The sequence below is a fragment of the Scyliorhinus torazame genome, chromosome 15, assembly GCF_047496885.1.
Source record: "Scyliorhinus torazame isolate Kashiwa2021f chromosome 15, sScyTor2.1, whole genome shotgun sequence".
Lineage (NCBI taxonomy): Eukaryota > Metazoa > Chordata > Chondrichthyes > Carcharhiniformes > Scyliorhinidae > Scyliorhinus > Scyliorhinus torazame.
The window spans coordinates 188359845-188378640 of record NC_092721.1 but is presented as its reverse complement, the minus strand read 5'-3'; the positions used below and the strand labels follow the sequence as shown (position 1 = coordinate 188378640).

The 18796-nt window shown below is 46.1% G+C and overlaps 1 protein-coding gene and 1 pseudogene across 8 annotated transcripts in view; one reads left to right on the top strand and one right to left on the bottom strand.

Annotated features, from left to right (window-relative positions):
- The window catches only part of LOC140392069 (interleukin-5 receptor subunit alpha-like), a 204791-nt gene that overhangs the window by 168890 nt on the left and 17105 nt on the right, over positions 1-18796 (top strand). For all 8 annotated transcript variants that reach the window (XM_072477297.1, XM_072477298.1, XM_072477292.1 and 5 more), the window contains 4 exons: positions 7223-7343; positions 7439-7608; positions 7719-7858; positions 17214-17355. In XM_072477297.1, coding sequence (XP_072333398.1) covers positions 7223-7343; positions 7439-7608; positions 7719-7858; positions 17214-17355 — 573 coding nt within the window. The remainder of the gene's footprint in view (positions 1-7222; positions 7344-7438; positions 7609-7718; positions 7859-17213; positions 17356-18796) is intronic.
- Positions 18242-18398, bottom strand: LOC140392191 (U2 spliceosomal RNA; annotated as a pseudogene).

Genomic DNA, 18796 nt, shown 5'->3' with positions numbered 1-18796 from the left:
AGCAGCTCAGTTACAGAATGCGGCTGCTGGGAGAACTCGAGCTCTTATACTCCGCCTTCTGGGCGGAGCCAGAAGTCGGCAGATACAACCAGGAACCGGGATCTGTCAGCCAATAGCCTCTCGGCTTCACAGGTACCATATTACCCCTAATACATACCACCACATCCCTTTAACCCTTCTTTAACAATGGGACAACATTGGCTATTCTCCAGTCTACTGGGATCTCACCTGTAGCCAATTAGGATATAAAGATTTCTGTCATGCCCCCAGCAATTTTCTCCCTTGTCTCCCTCAGTATTCTGGGGTAGATCCCATTAGGCCCCGGGGACTTATCCACCTTAATGTTTTCTAAGATGCCCATCACCTCCTACTTTTTGGCATTTACATGGCCCAGAATATAGTTCATAAGCTCACAAGATATAGAAGCAGAATTAGGCCTTTCGGCCCATCGAGTCTGCTCCGCCATTCTATCGTGGCTGATATGTTCCTCATCTGCTACCTACAATGCTACAGACCAAGAGCTGGATTGCAAAATCAGCCAGAGCACCACCTCCCTAGAACACTTGGCCTAGAGGCGGTAGTGGGCAATTTAGCCTACTGAGCCTAAACACCTTCAATGTGATCATGGCTGATCCCATACTGGCCTCAACTCCACCGTCCTGCCCGTTCTCCATAACCCTTCAACCCATTACCAATTAAAAATCTGTCTAACTCCTTAAATTTACTCACTGATCCAGCATCCACCGCACTCCGAGGTAGCGAATTCGACAGATTCACACCCTTTAGGAGAAGTAGTTTCTCCTCAAATCTGTTTTAAATTTGATACCTCTTATTCTAAGATCACAATAACAATAATAATAACCTTTATTATTGTTACAAGGAGGCTTACATTAACACTGCAATGAAGTTACTGTGAAAAGCCCCTAGTCGCCACATTCCGGCACCTGTTCGGGTACACAGAGACAGAATTCAGATTGTCCAATTCACATAGCAAGCACCGGGCCGGAGAATCGGCAGCCCCGCGGATACGAGAGTCCCGCCGCCGCCATTTACTCCTGGTCGCTGCCGGCGGGAACTCTGCGCGAAGAGCCTGTGGGGCGGGGAAAAGCGATCCTTCACCGGGGGGGCCTCCGATGGGGTCTGGCCCATGATCGGGCCCCACCGATCGGCGGGCCGGCCTCTTCCCCCCCCGGGCCTACTTTCCTGCGCGGCCGGCCCATGAACACCGACACCATGTTGAGTCGGGGCCGGCGCGCGGAAGAAGTCCCCCGCGCATGCATGCGCAGGTTGGCGCGGCGCCGATTTGGTACCGGGAGGGGAGGCTGGAGCGGCGTGAACCACTCCTGCGCTGTGCTGGCCCCCTGTGGGGGCCAGAATCGGTCATCCCCGTGCCCGTTTCGCGCCATCGTGAAATGCGACGGCGTTCACAATGGCGCAACCACTTGGGCTCCATTTGGGAGAATCGCCCCCCCTTGTTTTAAAATGCCCCACAAGAGGAAGCATCAGCTCCACGTTTACTTTATCCATAACTTTTAGCATCTTGTATACCTTGATTTGATCTCCCTTCATTCTCCTAAACTCTCGAGAGTACAGGCCTAATCTGTTCAATCTCTCCTCATACGACAAACCCCTCACCTCTGGAATCAATCTAGTGAACCTCCTCTGAACTGCCTCCAATGCCACTACATCTTTCCTCAAATAAGGGGACCAAAACTGTGCACTATATCTACACACCCTTCCCTAGATTCATCTTCCATAAAGTTCTTCTCTTTGGTGAATACTGATGCAAAGTACTCATTCAGCACCTCACCCATTTCCTCTGGTTCCATGCATAGATTCCCTCCCCGTCCTTGAGTGGGCCAACCCTTTCTCTGCTACTGTCTTGCGCTTGTTATGAGCCAGGGTTTAGAGAACCCCAAAGTGTATCATGGAGTTCACCTGACCCGCAACTTTTAATAGATTGTGGTATGGGAAGCACACGGCCCGCTCTACAGGTGTGGTACAGCAGAAATGGAAAAGTATTTTTTAAAGCAAAACAATGTTTATTCTAAGAACCCAAGTTAACCGTTTTAGAACATACAGTGAACATCTTAGCAACCATTAATTCAAATACAACCCCCAAAGAATACAATACTAAGTAATCCTTAAGCTGTCCTTTTAACATCCAGAAGACTTAAAAAAACCTTTAAACAGAAGCACATCAGGTTAAAGTCACTACTGAGAGCAGTTATTAGTTTTAAATCACCAAATGATCGATTTACAGTCTTTAGAATACAGAGAGAGAGAGACGCATACACCTTGTGGCTGTGACTGCAGCTATCCAGCTTTGAAAATGAAACTAAAACACACCCTGCAGCAAACAGCCTAAAACGAAAGTAAAAACTGACAGACAGCCCAGCTCCACCCACACTCTGACATCACCGATGAACACCCATTTCTTAAAGGTACATTTCCTAAACACCCATTTCTTAAAGGTACTCTCACATGACACGCTTTATGTATGTATAAAATGCCTTGGGATTCTCCTTAATCCTGTTTGTCAAGGACTTTTCTCGAATCCATTTTAGCCCTCCCAACTCCTTGCTTAAGTTCCTTCTTACTTTCTTTATATTCTTCAACGGCTCCATTTGTTCTCACCCTTCGAGACCTTACGAATGCTTCCTTTGGTTTTTGACTAGGCTTACAATATTCCTTGTTATCCAAGGTTCCCGAAACTTGCCATACTTATTCTTCATCTTCACAGGAACATGCCGGTCCTGGATTTTAATCAGCTGACGTTTGAAAGACTCCCACATGTCAGATATTGATTCACCCTCAAACAGCCGCCCTCAATCTTAATTTTTGGTTCCTGCCTAATATTGTTGTAATTAGCCTTCCCCCAATTTAGCACATTCACCCGAGGACTACTCCTTATCGACGAGTACCTTAAAACTTAAGGAATTAAGGTCTCTATTCCCAAAATGCTCCCCTACTGAAACTTTGATCACCTGGCTGGGTTCATTCCCCAATACCAGGTTCAGTACGGCCCCTTCCCTGGTCGGTTTATTTACATATTGTTTTAAGAAACCATCCGGGATGCTCCTCACAAATTCTGCCCAAACCTCCAGCACTAAGTGAGTCCCAGTCAATACAGGGGAAGTTAAAACCACCCACAACAACCCTTTCCAAAATCTGTCCACATATCTGCTCCTCTATCGGAATCCGCAGCTGCCACGCGAGCTTCCCAACTTGGGTTAGAAACACGCCGTCGGGAACTCGGCCGGTCGGCTGCAAAGGATCCCTGGGCTGGCCTCTGTCAGGCCCCCCAGCCGCACGGAGTACTCCGCAATCACGCCGATTCTCGGGTCCCGGAGAATCGCCGGACCGGCGGCAGGCCCGATTTCGGCGTGAAATTGGATTCTCCACCCCCACGCCGAACACGATTTCAGCACGGGGCTGCGGAGAGTCCAGCTCCTGAGCTCTAACCATATTTAGTCGCTGCATGGGCCCTCTATGGTGTCCTCTCTCAGTACAGCTGTGATATTCTCCTTAACCAGTAATGCAACTTCCCTACTCTTTTACAACCCCCTCTATCCCGCCTGAAGAATCTAAACCCTGGAACGTTTAGCTCCCAATCCTCTCCCTGTCTCAACCAAGTCTCTGTAGTAGCAACAACATCGTAGTTCCAAGTACTAATCCAAACTCTTAAGTTAATCTGCTTTCCCTGTTATACATGGCGCATTGAAACAAATGCACTTCGGACCACCAGTCCCGTGGTGTTCAGCAACCTCTCCCTGCCTGCCCTCCCTCTTAGCCTCACTGGCCTTCGTCTCTAGCTCTCCCTCAGTTGCTTCACCTGCTGACCTACTGCTCTGGTTCCCACCCTCCTGCCACACTAGTTTAAACCATCCTGAGTGACGCTAGCAAACGTGCTAAAGTCAATGGATTTTTCGTTGGCTCCCCGTGTCAGGAACTGCTGTAACGAGTCCAGAAAATCCCAGCCAAAACATTTGCTCAGCTCCCCAGCCATCAGCCCCAGAGATTTGGCATTAGGATTCCCACGCTCGAGCAAGCCAGGCCCAGTGGACAGGTTTTGGTAACTCCCGACGGTCTGAGAATTAAACACAACAATCTATACCCTGGGTGTACGGGCACAACTTCCAAAGCTGTTGATGACACCAAATTTGGGCATATTATGAACATCTGTGCAAGACTGCAGAGGCTTCGAGTTCATAATTTTGCTCTGCAACACAAGCCAGGAAAAAAAATGATGCTCGCAGATGCTCTATTTTGGCTGTTGTCAGAGGGGTAACATGAAATAAAAGGTCGTGGTCTGAAGATATATCACCCAATCCAGGGATTCCTGGAATCTCTCGTGACCTAAGAGCATCGGGTGACCCCAAGCATTCTCCAAGCATTCTCATAATGTCAATGCCCTTTTTTTTGCTGTGAAATAGGAACGAACACAGAAATCATAGAATCATATCATAGAATTTACAGTGCAGAAGGAGGCCATTCGGCCCATCGAGTCTGCACCGGCTCTTGGAAAGAGCACCCTACACAAGCCCACACCTCCACATTATCCCCATAACCCAGTAACCCCCTCCCCCATGTACCAGGAATTAGGAAGAGGCGCACAGTCACAAATACATTCGCCAGTTGCATGGCCCCCTCACATTAACCCCTGGCCATGCCACCTTCCCCTGGCCCCTGAGCACTAACCCCTGGAAATAGTACCCAGAAAAGATTCTCTTATCTTACCCTTTTTCATTTTTAATGGGAGGAATGATGGTGGAAAGCTGATTCTTATATCAGACACACACGTCTCTCTCCCACGCATACACTCACTCATCCTCACACATACACTCACACACTCATCCACAAACACAAACTCACACACGCACGCTTATCCTCCCACACACACACACACACTCACTCATCCTCACACATACACTCACACACTCATCCACAAACACAAACTCACACACGCACACTTATCCTCCCACACACACACACACACACTCACTCATCCTCACACACACACTCACAAAAATATCCTCACACGCAAACATCCTCACACACACAAACACACTCTCACACACACACACTTATCCTCACACACTTATCCTCACACACTTAGCTTCACACACACAAACCTATCCTCACACGCACATACACTTATCCTCACGTACACACCTATCCTCACACACACTCATCCTGACATACAGACACTCATTGTCTCACACGCACACTCACCTCTCTTTAAGGCCCAAACCCCCCCTGCCCCTTTCTCAAGTCTTCACCGCTGTCTGTATGCCACACGCAGTCTCTTCTTGCTCCTGCTGCCACACTTCTGGCCGCTTCATCTCCTGCCGGCTCCCTCACCTCAGCAGTTTGGCAGTGGGCATTTCTGCCCAGCAATGGCAAAATTGAATAAATAAAATGGGCTAATCAGAACAAGATCTCTTGGAGCACTGGATCCTGATAGGCTGACGTAGCCAAGTAACCTTGCTTTGACTGGTCAATTTGATTTCTCTAATTCATTTTAAGCTTCGTACTTTTGAACTGGCATTTGCTGGTCACGCGGTGACCACCAGCTTTGCAGACCCCGGGTCCGGGGCCCCAGCTTGGGAACCCCTGACCTAATCAATGTAGAACCACTGGAACTGAATCAGATTAGAGGAGACCAGTAAAGATGAAGAGTTACAGATGCCCTCTCAGCAAGTAATCCAGGGATGGCCCTTGGAAATAGAGCCAGCAACACGGCAGTATCTCATGAGAAGATGGTGTTCTTTAGCTGGACACAGAATGTTCATACCACAGATAATGCAGAATGAATTTTTCCGGAAGGTACATGAAGGCCACACAGGAATAGAGAAATGTAAGCACAGAGTCAAATCAACTGCGTACCGGATAAACTTCCACAAAAGCATCAAGAGTGGTGTCTACATTAAATATTTGCCAGAAATAGAGGCACATGGCAGAAAGAGGACCTGATAGCTACTGAAGTATCATCCATAGTGTGGGAACCGAATTATCCACACGTAATCAAGGAGGTTGTCTCACTTGCAGACAGCTGCTCAAAGTTCCCTTTCACCTGAAAGGTGAAGGATTTCAGATCCACAGCAATCATGTAGGCTGGACAAGTTCAGCTCACTGAGCAGGGGGTTCCTAAAAGAATAACATGTAACAACAGAACCCAATTGACCTTCAGGGGAATTTGCTAACACGCTTAAGTTGTGATGTCCAGTATTGGATGCATTATGCTGAATGTGGCCTAACCAAAGCTTTAGAAGGATTCCGCATAAGTTCCCTGTTTATGTACTCGCCATCTCACTCAAAATGTCCTGCACCTTCAAAGATCTGTACCCATGCACACACACAGGCGGCACTTCTTTATCATAGAATTTACAGTGCAGAAGGAGGCCATTCGGCCCATCGAATCTGCACCGGCCCTTGGAAAGAGCACCCTACCCAAGCACACACCTCCACCCTATCCCCGTAACCCAGTAACCCCACCTAATCTTTTTGGACACAAAGGGACAATTTAACATGGCCAATCCACCTAACCTGCACATCTTTGATCTGTGGGAGGAAACCGGAGCACCCGGAGGAAACCCACGCAGACACGGGGAGAATGTGCAAACTCCGCACAGACAGTGATCCAAACTGGGCATCGAACCTGGGACTCAGAAGCGGTGAAGCAATTGTGCTAACTACTGTGCTACTGTGCCACCCCTTCAGAGGAAGATTCATCACAACTTTCTCAAAAACAATTAATGTTGGCCTAGCCATGGCACCAACATCCCAAGAATCACATTAAAGAAAAACATGTATTGTAAAATCAAAACCCCCTGGAAATTTGTATTAATTCACTTGAACTGCTTTAAAATTTGGAGTAGCCCTTTTTTTAGGAGCTGGTTTAGCACACTGGGTTAAATCGCTGGCTTTTAAAGCAGGCCAGCAGAACGGTTCAATTCCCACACCAGCCTCCCCGAACAGGCGCCAGAATGTGGCGACTAGGGGCTTTTCACAGTAACTTCATTGAAGCCTACTTGTGACAATAAGCAATTTTCATTTCATTCTGTAATACTGTTAAATGTGACAGATTTAATTTTCTGAGGAAAAACGTTTCTGGTATAATTTCCTTAAAAAATTCACAGGGACTAAAATTACTGTTAACGTGCCACACATATTACAAAAATGTCTTTTAATTACAATCCTGTTTATTTCATTAATGCAGGTGATCGAGAAACATTAGCTTCCAACTTTTCATGTATTATATATAATCATTCATCCATGAATTGTACATGGAGAAAAGGCAGTAAAGCACCTACAGATACCGAATATGTCATGTATTACAGGTAATTGTCAGAATGTGGTTCCATAATATGTTAAAACACCTTCAGATTTTCGTAATAACTTTTTTCATATTAATTGCAAATATTTTTCCTTGAAGACAGGATAAGATCACCAGGCGATGTATTCATTATTTTATGGATGCGAATGGGGCACAAGGCTGCCATGTTGATCACATTGGCAACGAAAACATTCTTATTTGTGTTAATGGATCAAGTAACTCGACAATAGTTCAACCATATTATACACAGTTTGACCCATTTGAATGTGGTACGAAAAAGCTCCTTTCCTAATGCAGTGTTTATATTTTTTGAATTGTGGTGTTTCTCGTTGCAATCAAGGTTCTGCTGATTGTGACCAGTTGTCTCCTTAACTTTCAGAGATATACAACCCACCAGTAAACCTTGAGGTTTCACAAAATCTGACTGTGAAATGGGACATGCCTGCAGGTTATAACAATGATCCTTACTGCTTTGCATTTGAATTGAAAGTCACAGATTTGGATGGGGATAGTACTAAGGTAAAGTTTATGCATTCTTTCCTTTGCTCTCTTGTGAGTTGCTAACAATTGATTTTTAAAAATACACCGCGGTGTTTAACAAAGGAGCGGTACAGTGGCACAGTGGTTAGCACTGCTGCCTCACAATGCCAGTGACTTGGGTTCAATTCCTGCCTTGGGTGACTGCCTGTGTGGAGTTTGTATGTTCGCCCGTGTCTGCGTGGGTTTCCTCCGAGTTCTCCGGTTTCCTCCCACAGTCCAAAGGTGTGCAGGTTAGGGTGGATTGGCCATGCTAAATTGCCGCTTAATGTCCAAAGATGATCAGAGGGTTAGATAGGGTGGACAGTGAGAGCCTTCTCCCGCGGATGGAAATGGCTAGCACGAGGGGACATAGCCTTAAACTGAGGGGTAATAGATATAGGACAGAGGTCAGGGGTAGGTTCTTTACGCAAAGAGTAGTGAGGCCGTGGAATGCCCTACCTGCCACAGTAGTGAACTCGCCAACATTGAGGGCATTTAAAAGTTTATTGGATAAACATATGGATGATAATGGTATAGTGTAGGTTAGATGGCTTTTGTTCGGTGCAACATCGTGGGCCGAAGGGCCTGTACTGCGCTGTATTGTTCTATGTTCTATGTTCTATGTCCAAAGATGTACAGGTTAGGTTATGGGGTTATGGGAGAGAGGGCTGAGTGGGCGAGGGAGTGGGCCTAGGTGAGGTGCTCTTTCGGAGGATGGGGACAGACTCGATGGGCCAGATACCCTCCTGCACTCTCGGGATTCTATGGATTCTATCCAAATTGCATGTTAAGTTTGAAAGTGACATACTCCAGGCAGAAACAAGAATCTTAAACTCAAAAAAAGCAATTGCCTAAGTATCGGGGAGAATCAGTAAATATTGAGCAGGTAAATAGGCTAAATAGTGGTAAATAAAAAGTAGGAAATAGACAAAAACCCAAACCAGTGAGCCAAAATACATTCCATTGAAAAACGAAACACAGCAAGCAAAATCCATCAGTGGTTTAGTCAGGAGGTTAATGATATATTAAAGGAAGAGGTTTCTATGGATGCAAAAATTACTACACATACATATATATATATATATATATATATACACACACAAATATATGAAATAGGAGCAGGGATAGGCCAATCGGCCCCTTGAGCCTGCTCCATTATTCGACAAAAGAATGGCTGATCTGATTGTGACCCCATCTCAAATTGCCCCTTACCCCCGGTAGTCTATCATCCACTTACTGATGAAGAAGCTATTTACCTCTGTCCTAAAAATAATAATAATAATACTAACAATCATTTATTGTCACAAGTAGGCTTCAATGAAGTTACTGTGAAAAGCCCCTAGTCCCCACATTCTGGCACTGTCCGGGAAGGCTGGTACAGGAATTGAACCCGTGCTGCTGGCCTTATTTCTGCATTACAAGCCAGCTGTCTAGCTCACTGTGCTAAACCAGCCCTGAACATAATCACACTCTACTTCTACCTCTTTGAGAACGAACGTTCAAAAGACCCATGACACTCGAAAGGAAAAATATTTGCCTCATTCCTGTCTTAAATGCGCAACACCTTTTTTTTTAAAATAGTGGCTCACAAGTGTGGAAACATCCTCTGCACACCCACCTGTCAAGACCCCTCAGGATTATGTATATTCAATAAAGTCGCCTCTTATTCTTCTGAATTCCAGTTTACAAGCCTGTCCAATCTTTCTTCATAAGACAACCCACCCAGTCCAGGTATTAGCCTGGTAACCCTTCTCTGAACATCCTTCCTTAAATAAAGTTACCATTAACTGAGACATAGTCTCTCTATTTTTCCCACTTACTTGCGATACCTTCATACTGACCTTTTGTGATTCTTGACAGAAAATTAGAACGCAAAAGTGGAAGGCAGAGGACACAAGGGCTAGCAGCAAATAGGGCCATAGTAGAACGAACTATGTGTAAAAGTATTAAAAAGGCAAGTCTAAAGGCATTGTATCTGAATGCATGGAGCATTCGCAGAAAGGTAGACAGCGCAAATTGGTGTACACAGGTACGAAGATGATTGATGAAGGTAGGGCAGTGGGTGTTGTCTACGTGGACTTTAGTAAGGCCTTTGACATGGTCCCTCATGGCAGACTGGTACAGGAAGTGAAGTCATCAGGATCAGATGTGAGCTGGCAAGATGGATACAGAACTGGCTCAGTCATAGAAGACAGATGGTAGCAGTGGAAGGGTGCTTTTCTGAATGGAGGGCTGTGACTAGTGGTATTCCACAGGGATCAGTGCTGGGACCTTTGCTGTTTGTAGTATATATAAACGATTTGGAGGAAAATGTAATTGGTCTGATTAGTAAGTTTGCGGACAACACAAAGGTTGGTGGAATTGCAGATAGCGATGAAGACTGTCAGAGAATACAGCAGGATATAGTTTAATCTGGACAAATGTGAGGTAATGCATTTTGGAACGCCTAATACAGGTGGGAAATATATGGCAGAACCCTTAAGAATATTAACAGGCAGAGGGACCTGGGTGTACAGGTCCACAGATCATTGAAAGTGGCAACGCGGGTGGAGAAGTTGGTCAAGAAGGCATACGGCATGCTTCTCTTCATCTGCCAGGGCATTGAGTATAAAAATTGGCAAGTCATGCAGCAGCTGTATAGAACCTCAGTTAGGCCACACTTGGAATATAGTGTTTAATTCCGGTCATCACACAACCAGAGGATGTGGAGGCTTTGGAGTGGGTACAGAAGAGATGTACCAGGATATTGCCTGGTATGGAGGGCATTCGTTATGAGGAGAGGTTGGCTAAACTAACTTTATTCTCACTGGAACTATGGAAGTTGAGGGGTGACCTGGTAAAATCCTAAAAAATTATTAGGGACATGGCAGAGTGGATAGTCAGAAGTTTTTTTCCACGGTGGAAGAGTCAATTACTAGGGGACATAGGTTTAAGGTGCGAGGAGCAAAGTTTAGAGGAGATGTACAAGGCAAGTATTTTACACAGAGGGTATTTAGTGGTGCCTGGAACTCGCTGCCGGAGGAGGTGGTGGAAGCAGGGACGATAGTGACATTTAAGGGGCATCTTGACAAATACATTAATAGAATGGGAACAGAGGAATACGGACCCCAGAAGTGTAGAAGATTTTAGGTTAGACAGGCAGCATGGTCGGCACAGGCTTGGAGGGCTGAAGGGCCTGTTCCCGTGCTGTACTTTTCTTTGTTCTTTGTTGGTTGTCATCTTCTAACATGTTGTAGAATCTGGAACAGTCCGGCAGTTTATAGAGGGTGACAAATGGAACCCCTCTAATTTGAAAAGGAGGGAGGAAATAGAGAATTACAGGTTAGCCTGACTTGGAGACTCTTATAAAGTATAAGTAGGGGCTGGTTTAGCACAGGGCTAAAGAGCTGGCTTTGAAAGCAGACCAAGACAGGCCAGCAGCACGGTTGAATTCCCGTACCAGCCTCCCCAAACAGGCGCCGGAATGTGGCGACTAGGGGCTTTTCACAGTAACTTCATTTGAAGTCTACTTGTGACAATAAGCAATTTTCATTTCATTTTCATTAAAGGATGCGATAACAGGATACTTAGAAAATATCAACAGGATTAGGCATGGATATATGAAAGGTAAATCATATTTGACAAACCTTTTTTTAAAATATAAATTTAGAGTACCCAATTCATTTTTTCCAATTAATGGGCAATTTAGCGTGTTCAATCCACCTACCCTGCACATCTTTGGCTTGTGGGGGCGAAACCCACGAAGAATGTGCAAACCCCACACGGACAGTGATTCAGAGCCGGGATCGAACCTGGGACCTCGGCGCTGTGAGACTGCAGTTCTACCACTGCGCCACTGTGCTGCCCATGTTTGATGAACCTGCTGGAGTTTAAGGATATAACTAGTAGAATGGGAAAGGGTGACTCAATGGTTGTGGTGCATTTGGATTTTCAGAACAATTTTGATAAAAGCACCATACAAGAGGTTAATGTACACAATTAAAGCACATGGGACTGGGGGTAATATATTGGCTTAGATTGAGAATTGGTTAACAGATAGGAATCAGAGAGTAGTAATAAATGGGTCTTTTTCAAAGTGGCAGCGTTGAATATTTGGGTCCCGCAGGGATCATTGCTTGGAACCCAGCTATTCACAATATACATCAATCATTTAGAAGAGAGAACCAAATGTAATATTTCAATGTTTGCTCATGACATGAAACTTAGTGGGAATGTGAGTGATGAGGAGAATATTAAGAGGCTTCAAGGCAATTTAGACATGCTGAGTGAGTGGGCAAATGCATGGCAGGTGCAGTATAAATGTGAAGTTACCACTTTGGATGCAGAAACATAAGAACTAGGAGCAGGGGTAAGCCACCTGGCCCTTCGAGCCTGCTCCGCCTTTTAATGAGATCATGGCTGATCTTCTGTGGACTTTCCCGCCCGAGCACCATAACAGAATGGCAGAGCATTATTTAAATGGTGATAGGTTGGGAAATGTTGCTGTACAAAGGGACCTGGCTGTCCTAGTACTCCAGTCACTGAAAGCAAACATGCTGGTACAGCAAGCAGTTAGGAAGGCAAATTAAATGTCGGCCTTCATTGCAAGAGGACTTGAGTACAGGAGCAAGGATGACTTATTGCAGCTATAGAAGCATGATAGCATAGTGGTAAGCACAATTGCTTCATAACTTCAGGGTCCCAGGTTCGATTTTCGGCTTTGGTCACTGCCTGTGCGGAGTCTGCACGTTCTACCCGTGTCTGTGTGGTTTCCTCCGGGTGCTCCGGTTTCCTCCCACAGTCCAAAGATGTGCAGGTTAGGTGGATTGGCCATGCTAAATTGCCCGTAGTGTCCAAAATTGCCCTTAGTGTTGGGTGGGGTTGCTGGGTTATGGGGATAGGGTGGAGGTGTGGGCTTGGGTAGGCTGCTCTTTCAAAGAGCCAGTGCAGACTCGATGGGCCGAATGGCCTCCTTCTGCACTGTAAATTCTATGATCTATGATCTATGATCGAGAAGGCCTTGGTGAGACCACACCTGGAGTACTGTGTGCAGTTTTCGTCTCTTTATCTAAGAAAGTATATACTTGCCAGAGAGGGAGTGTTGCAAAGGTTCACCACACAATTCATGTGATTGCAAGATTGTAGTCTGAGGAGAGATTGGGTAAACTGTGCCTGTATTCACTGGAAGTTATAAGAATGAGGAAGGATCTAGCTGAAATGTGTAACATTCTGACAGGGCTGGACAGACTGGGTGGAGATAAGGGGCTGGATTCTCCGCAGTCGAGTGCTCCATTTTGCCGAAAGCCTGGGGGTTTCCCAAAGGCATGGGGCTGCCCCACAATGGGAAACCCCATTGACCAGCCGGCCAAATGGAGCATCCCGCCGGCGTGCGAAACCAGAAATCTAGCGCGGCGGAACGGAGAATCCAGCCTATGTAGTTTCCTTGGGCTTTAAGGATCTAGAACAAGGGGCCACTATCTCTGGATATGGGTTAGGCCAGTTCAGACTGAAATGATGAGAAACCTCTTCATTCAGGGGGTGGTCAACCTATGGAACTCACTACCGCAGTAGGCTGTGGAGATCAAGTCACTGAATATATTTAAGAAGGAAATAGGTAAAATTCTAGTCTCTGAATGTGTCAAGAGGTATGGGAAGTGTGCAGGAGTATGGTGTTGAGATAGAAGATCACTCATGATCATATTGAGTGGCAGGGCAAGCAGAATGGCCTTCTTCTGCTTCTAGTTTCTATATTTCTGTACTGGGATGCCCAAATGCCTCTGCACCTCAATCCTCAACAACCTCTCACCATTGAGACGGTATGCTTTTTTAATTCTTCCTGCCAAAATGGAAGATTTCATGTTTTCCCACAAGGAAAAAGAGGCAAATAGAATTTTAGTGTTTATTGCAAAAGGACTGGAGTATAAAAGTAGAGAAGAGTTGCAATTGTATAGGTAGCTGGAGAGGCCACATCTGGAGTATTGTGTCCAGTTTTGGTCTCCTTATTTGACGAAGGATGTGGTGACATTGGAGGCAGTTCAGAGGAAGATCATTAGATTGATTCCAGGGATGAAAGAGTTGACGTATGAGGAGAGATTAAACAGTTTGGGCTTATACTCGTTGGAGTTTAGAAGGATGAGAGGGATCTGAATGAGGTATATAAAATAATAAAAGGGATTGATAATGTAAACGTAGACCAAATGTTTCCCCTTGTGGAGCAATCTAGAACAAAAGGGTCATAGAAATAGGGTGAGGGGCGATAAATTTAAAACTGAGATGACAAGGAATTACTTCTCGTAGAGGGTGGTAGATTTGTGAAACCCGCTGCCCCATAGTGAGGTGGTGTCTGAATAATTAAATGGTTTCAAGAAGGAGAGAGATATATTTCTGATTTTAAAACAGTTTAAAGGGATATGGGGAACAGGTTGGGAGGTTGATTTGAGACCAGTAAGATATAATAATAATCACCTTTTATTGTCACAAGTATGAAGTTGCTGTGAAAAGCCCCTAGTCGCCACATTCCGGTGCCTGTTCGGGTAAGCTGGTACGGGAATTGAACCCGCGCTGCTGGCCTTGTTCTGCATCACAAACCAGCCCGCTGAGCTAAACCAGCCCTAACCAGATATCAGCCATGATCTGATTGAATGGTGGAGCAGGCTCGAAGGGCTGAATTGCCTACTCCTGCTCCCAATTCCTATGTTCCTGTACTCCATTTGCCAGCCGTTTGCCTACTCACAACTTATCGATATCCCATTGTAGCCTTCTTATCTCCTCTTCACAACTTAGTTTCCTATTTATCCTCGGGCACTTCATCAAAGTCATTTAAATAAATTGTAAAACATTGAGGCCACCAGAACTGATCCCTTTGGAACACCATATATTACACCTTGCAACCCAAAATTGATCCATTCATGCCTACACTCTGTTATAATATCCTTTATTTGTGTCACAAGTAGGCTTACATTAACTGCAATGAAGTTACTGTGAAAAGCCCCTCGCGCCACACTCCGGCGCCTGTTAGGGTACACTGAGGGAGAATTCAGAATGTACAATTCACCTAACAGCACGTCTTTCGGGACTTGTGGGAGGAAACCGGAGCACCCGGAGGAAACCCACGCAGACACGGGGAGAACGTGGGGACTCCGCATTGATGGTCGCCCAAGCTGGGAATCAAAACCTAATGGCTCATTTAAATACGCAGATCTGGATATACCCCAGTGATTTCTCCTGTGATTCCTCAGGCGCGCCCAGATCCAAGTCGAATCTCTGAATCGTGCCCCATATCTGCAATACTCTGTGTTGCTTTGGTCTCCATATTTAAGGAAGAATATTCTTGTATTAGAGTCAGTATAGCAAAGGGGCAGAAAGGATTGTCGTATGATGAAATGCCGAGCATATTGTGCTAGCATTCACTAGAGTTTAAAAGAATGAGAGGTGATCTCATTGAAACATACATTTTCGGAAGGGGCTTGACATGGTTGACACTGTGAGGTTATTTCTGTTGTCTGTGGACTCTAAAGCACGGTGTGTGGGGGCGGGGGGTGCAGGGGGGAGAGGGCAGAGTCTCACGATAAGGGATTGATCATGTTGGATTGAGATAAAAATACATTTCTTCACTCAAGGAGATATGAATCTTTGGAAATCTCCACCCCATGGGGTTGTGGATGTTCCATCATTGAATAAATTTATTCTTAAATAGATTTTGGTTTCTCAGGCAATCGAGAGATATGGGAATCTGGCCAGAAAGTGGAGATGAAGCCCCAGATCAGTCATGATCATATCGAGTGGCAGAGCAGGCTTGTCAAATTGCTTAGTCTTCTCTTGCACCTACCTCTTTTGTTCAGCCCATTTGAATAGACACTACAGGTGTAATGTCTGTATTGTACAACAATAAAGCTGACCACTCCACAAAAAGTACGGGCTGGATTCTCCATTATTGGTCCCCACGCGACATCAAAACTGTGGAGTTTTACTCCTGAAAATCCTGGATTTAAAGGCCCACGAATTCCTTGCCCTGCAGGGGGCTAGCAGGGACCCGGAGTAAATCTCGCGGCTCTTGCTGCAGATACGGGCCCCCCGCACTTGCGGGTCAGAGGCCGCATGGCGGCAGCCTTCAGCATCTGCGCTGTGCTCCATGGCTGACTCGGACCGCGGAGATAGACCCACAAAGGAGACCGCGCAACCGATCCTCACCCCCCGCACGAACGGAGAATCCAGCACTACTTGTATGTCTAAATGAGAGATTGCACTTGGCAGTGATAAGGAAGTCCCAATATTCTGGCCACTGATCTTAGTAAGTTGCTCTGTCCTCTCTATTCATTTCTCCAATCTCTACTCCCAAAGAGTAATCTTCCAAAGACTCTCTTAAATTAGAATTTTCCTAGAAGGCCCCTTTATTTTCCTTTCCACCCATTCCTTCATCACGTACTTACCTAGTTTTGCCTTAAGTGCATTTCATAGAATAGCAACAGTGCAGAAGGAGCTCAATTGGCCCATTGAGTCTGCATCGATCCTCTGGAAGAGCACCCGACAGGCCCACACCTCCGTCCCATCCCTGTAACCCCACCTAACCTTTGGACACTGAAGGGCAATTTAGCATGGCCAATGCACCTAACCTGCATATCTTTGGACTGTGGGAGGAAACTGGAGCACCCAGGAGGAAACCCACACAGAGAGAAGGAGAATGTGCAAATTCCACAGCCACGCAAGGTCAGAATCAAACCCGGGTCCCAGGAGCTGTGAGGCAGCAGTGCTGACCACTGTGCCACAGTGCTGCTTTTTATGCTCAATTATGAACTCTCAGTCATTGCCCTGCTCTTGCTCCAAAAACTGCAAAGAACAAAGAAAAATACAGCACAGGAACAGGCCCTTCGGCCCTCCAAGCCCGTGCCGACCATGCTGCCTGTCTAAACTAAAATCTTCTACACTTCCTGGGTCCGTATCCCTCTATTCCCATCCTATTCATGCATTTGTTAAGATGCCCCTTAAATGTCACTATCGTCCCTGCTTCCACCACCTCCTCCGGCAGCGAGTTCCAGGCACCCACTACCCTCTGTGTAAAAGACTTGCCTCGTACATCTCCTCTAAACCTTGCCCCTCGCACTTTGAACCTATGCCCCCTAGTAATTGACCCCTGTACCCTGGGGAAAAGCCCAGGAAAAACTTTGCAGGAAAATGCAAAGTTTTTCTTGTTCAAATATACCCCCAGTTCCCTGTGAAAGTTTCTGTTACATTTGCTTCCAAGACTCCTTTCAGGCAGAACTTTCCAGATCATCATCACTCACAGCGTCAAATAGGAAAATGCTTCTCAACTTCCGTCTGCTTTCTTTATCGGGTATTTCATTCCTCAAAATCTGCATCACCATTTGTTTTGTTTTAGCTTTTACGTATCGATCATGTAACAGAGTACGTTCTTGTGAACATCAACCCAACAAAACGTCATTCAGTGAAAGTAAGGATGAAATTAGCACATTGCGACGAGACTAAGTTCTGGAGTGATTGGAGCAATGAGGATTTTATTGGTAAGTGTCCTGTGGTTTTCTTTTCTTGAACCGTTCTTCATTTTTATTCCCATTGACGGTTTCTCATTGTTTCTATCTTTCATCAAGGATTGAACATTTTTGAAACCTGAAATCTTATCACCACCGAGGACCGTCAGAATGCGGGCTGAATTATAAAAAAAATTTCTCTACCATATTATCATTGAATTTACAGTGCAGAAGGAGCCCATTCGGCCCATCGAGTCTGCACCGGCCCTTGGAAAGAGCACCCCCCCCCCCCCACCCCCCCCCCCCCCACCCCCATTCTCCTGCGCAGGCAAGACAGCTGAGTCCTTCAGAAGAATTTGCCATGCTAAAGAAGTCAATGATTCATCAATGATGAGTAAATCACAGAACCATTCAACAGAGTCAGACGCCTCTTGGCCCATCATGTCTGTGCTGGCTTTTGTAAAAAGCTATCCAACTTGTACCACACTCACCGCTCTTTCTCCTGAATGTGTTCAGAAACAAACTGTTATAACTGTGAGGCTTATCTAAAAAGCATTTCCCGAAAAGAACAAAGAGATATTTTGCCTGAAAAAACAATGGATGGCAAATAAAATTGGCCACCGTTAATGTACTGAATTTTAAACGCTGAATCATAATGTGGTGATCAGTATTTATGCATTAGTTCTAGGTTGTGTGCCAGATTATGTTTACTTTTTTAAAAAGGAAATTCTTTGCGTTTAAGAATCCCACTGATAATGTTTCGTCACGAAAATGAAGTGAAATGAAATGAAAATCGCTTATTGTCGCAAGTAGGCTTCAAATGAAGTTACTGTGAAAAGCCCCTAGTCGTCACATTCCGGCGCCTGTTCGGGGAGGCTGGTACGGGAATTGAACCGTGCTGCTGGCCTGCCTTGGTCTGCTTTAAAAGCCAGCGATTTAGCCCAGTGTGCTAAACCAGCCCTGAATAAATCTTTTTTTCCGAGTCCCAAAAATCAATTTAATATTCAGTCCCCTGATAGGGGACATATCAGATATTAAACTGATAAGAAGAGATACTACAGATCATGGATAGATTTAAAGGGCGGGATTCTGCCCTACCTGGTGGGGCGGGGGGTCCCGGCGGGACGGAGTGGCGTCAACACTCCGGCGTCGAGCCGCCCCAAAGGTGCAAAATCCTCCACACCTTCCGGGGCTAGGCCCGCCCTGGGGTGGTTTGCGCCCCGCCGGCCGGCGCGGAAGGGGCTTGGCGCCACGCCAACCGGCCCCGAAGAGACTCCGCCGGCCGGCGCGGGTTGGCACATGCGCGGGAGCACCAGTGCGTGCTGGCGTCATCCCCGCGCATGTGCGGAGGGCTTCGCTTCTGCACCGGGAATGGCGGACCGCTACAGCCTCCGGTGCAGAAGGATAGAGTGCCCCCACGGCACAGGCCCGCCCGCGAATCGGTGGGCCCCGATCGCAGGCCAGGCCACCGTAG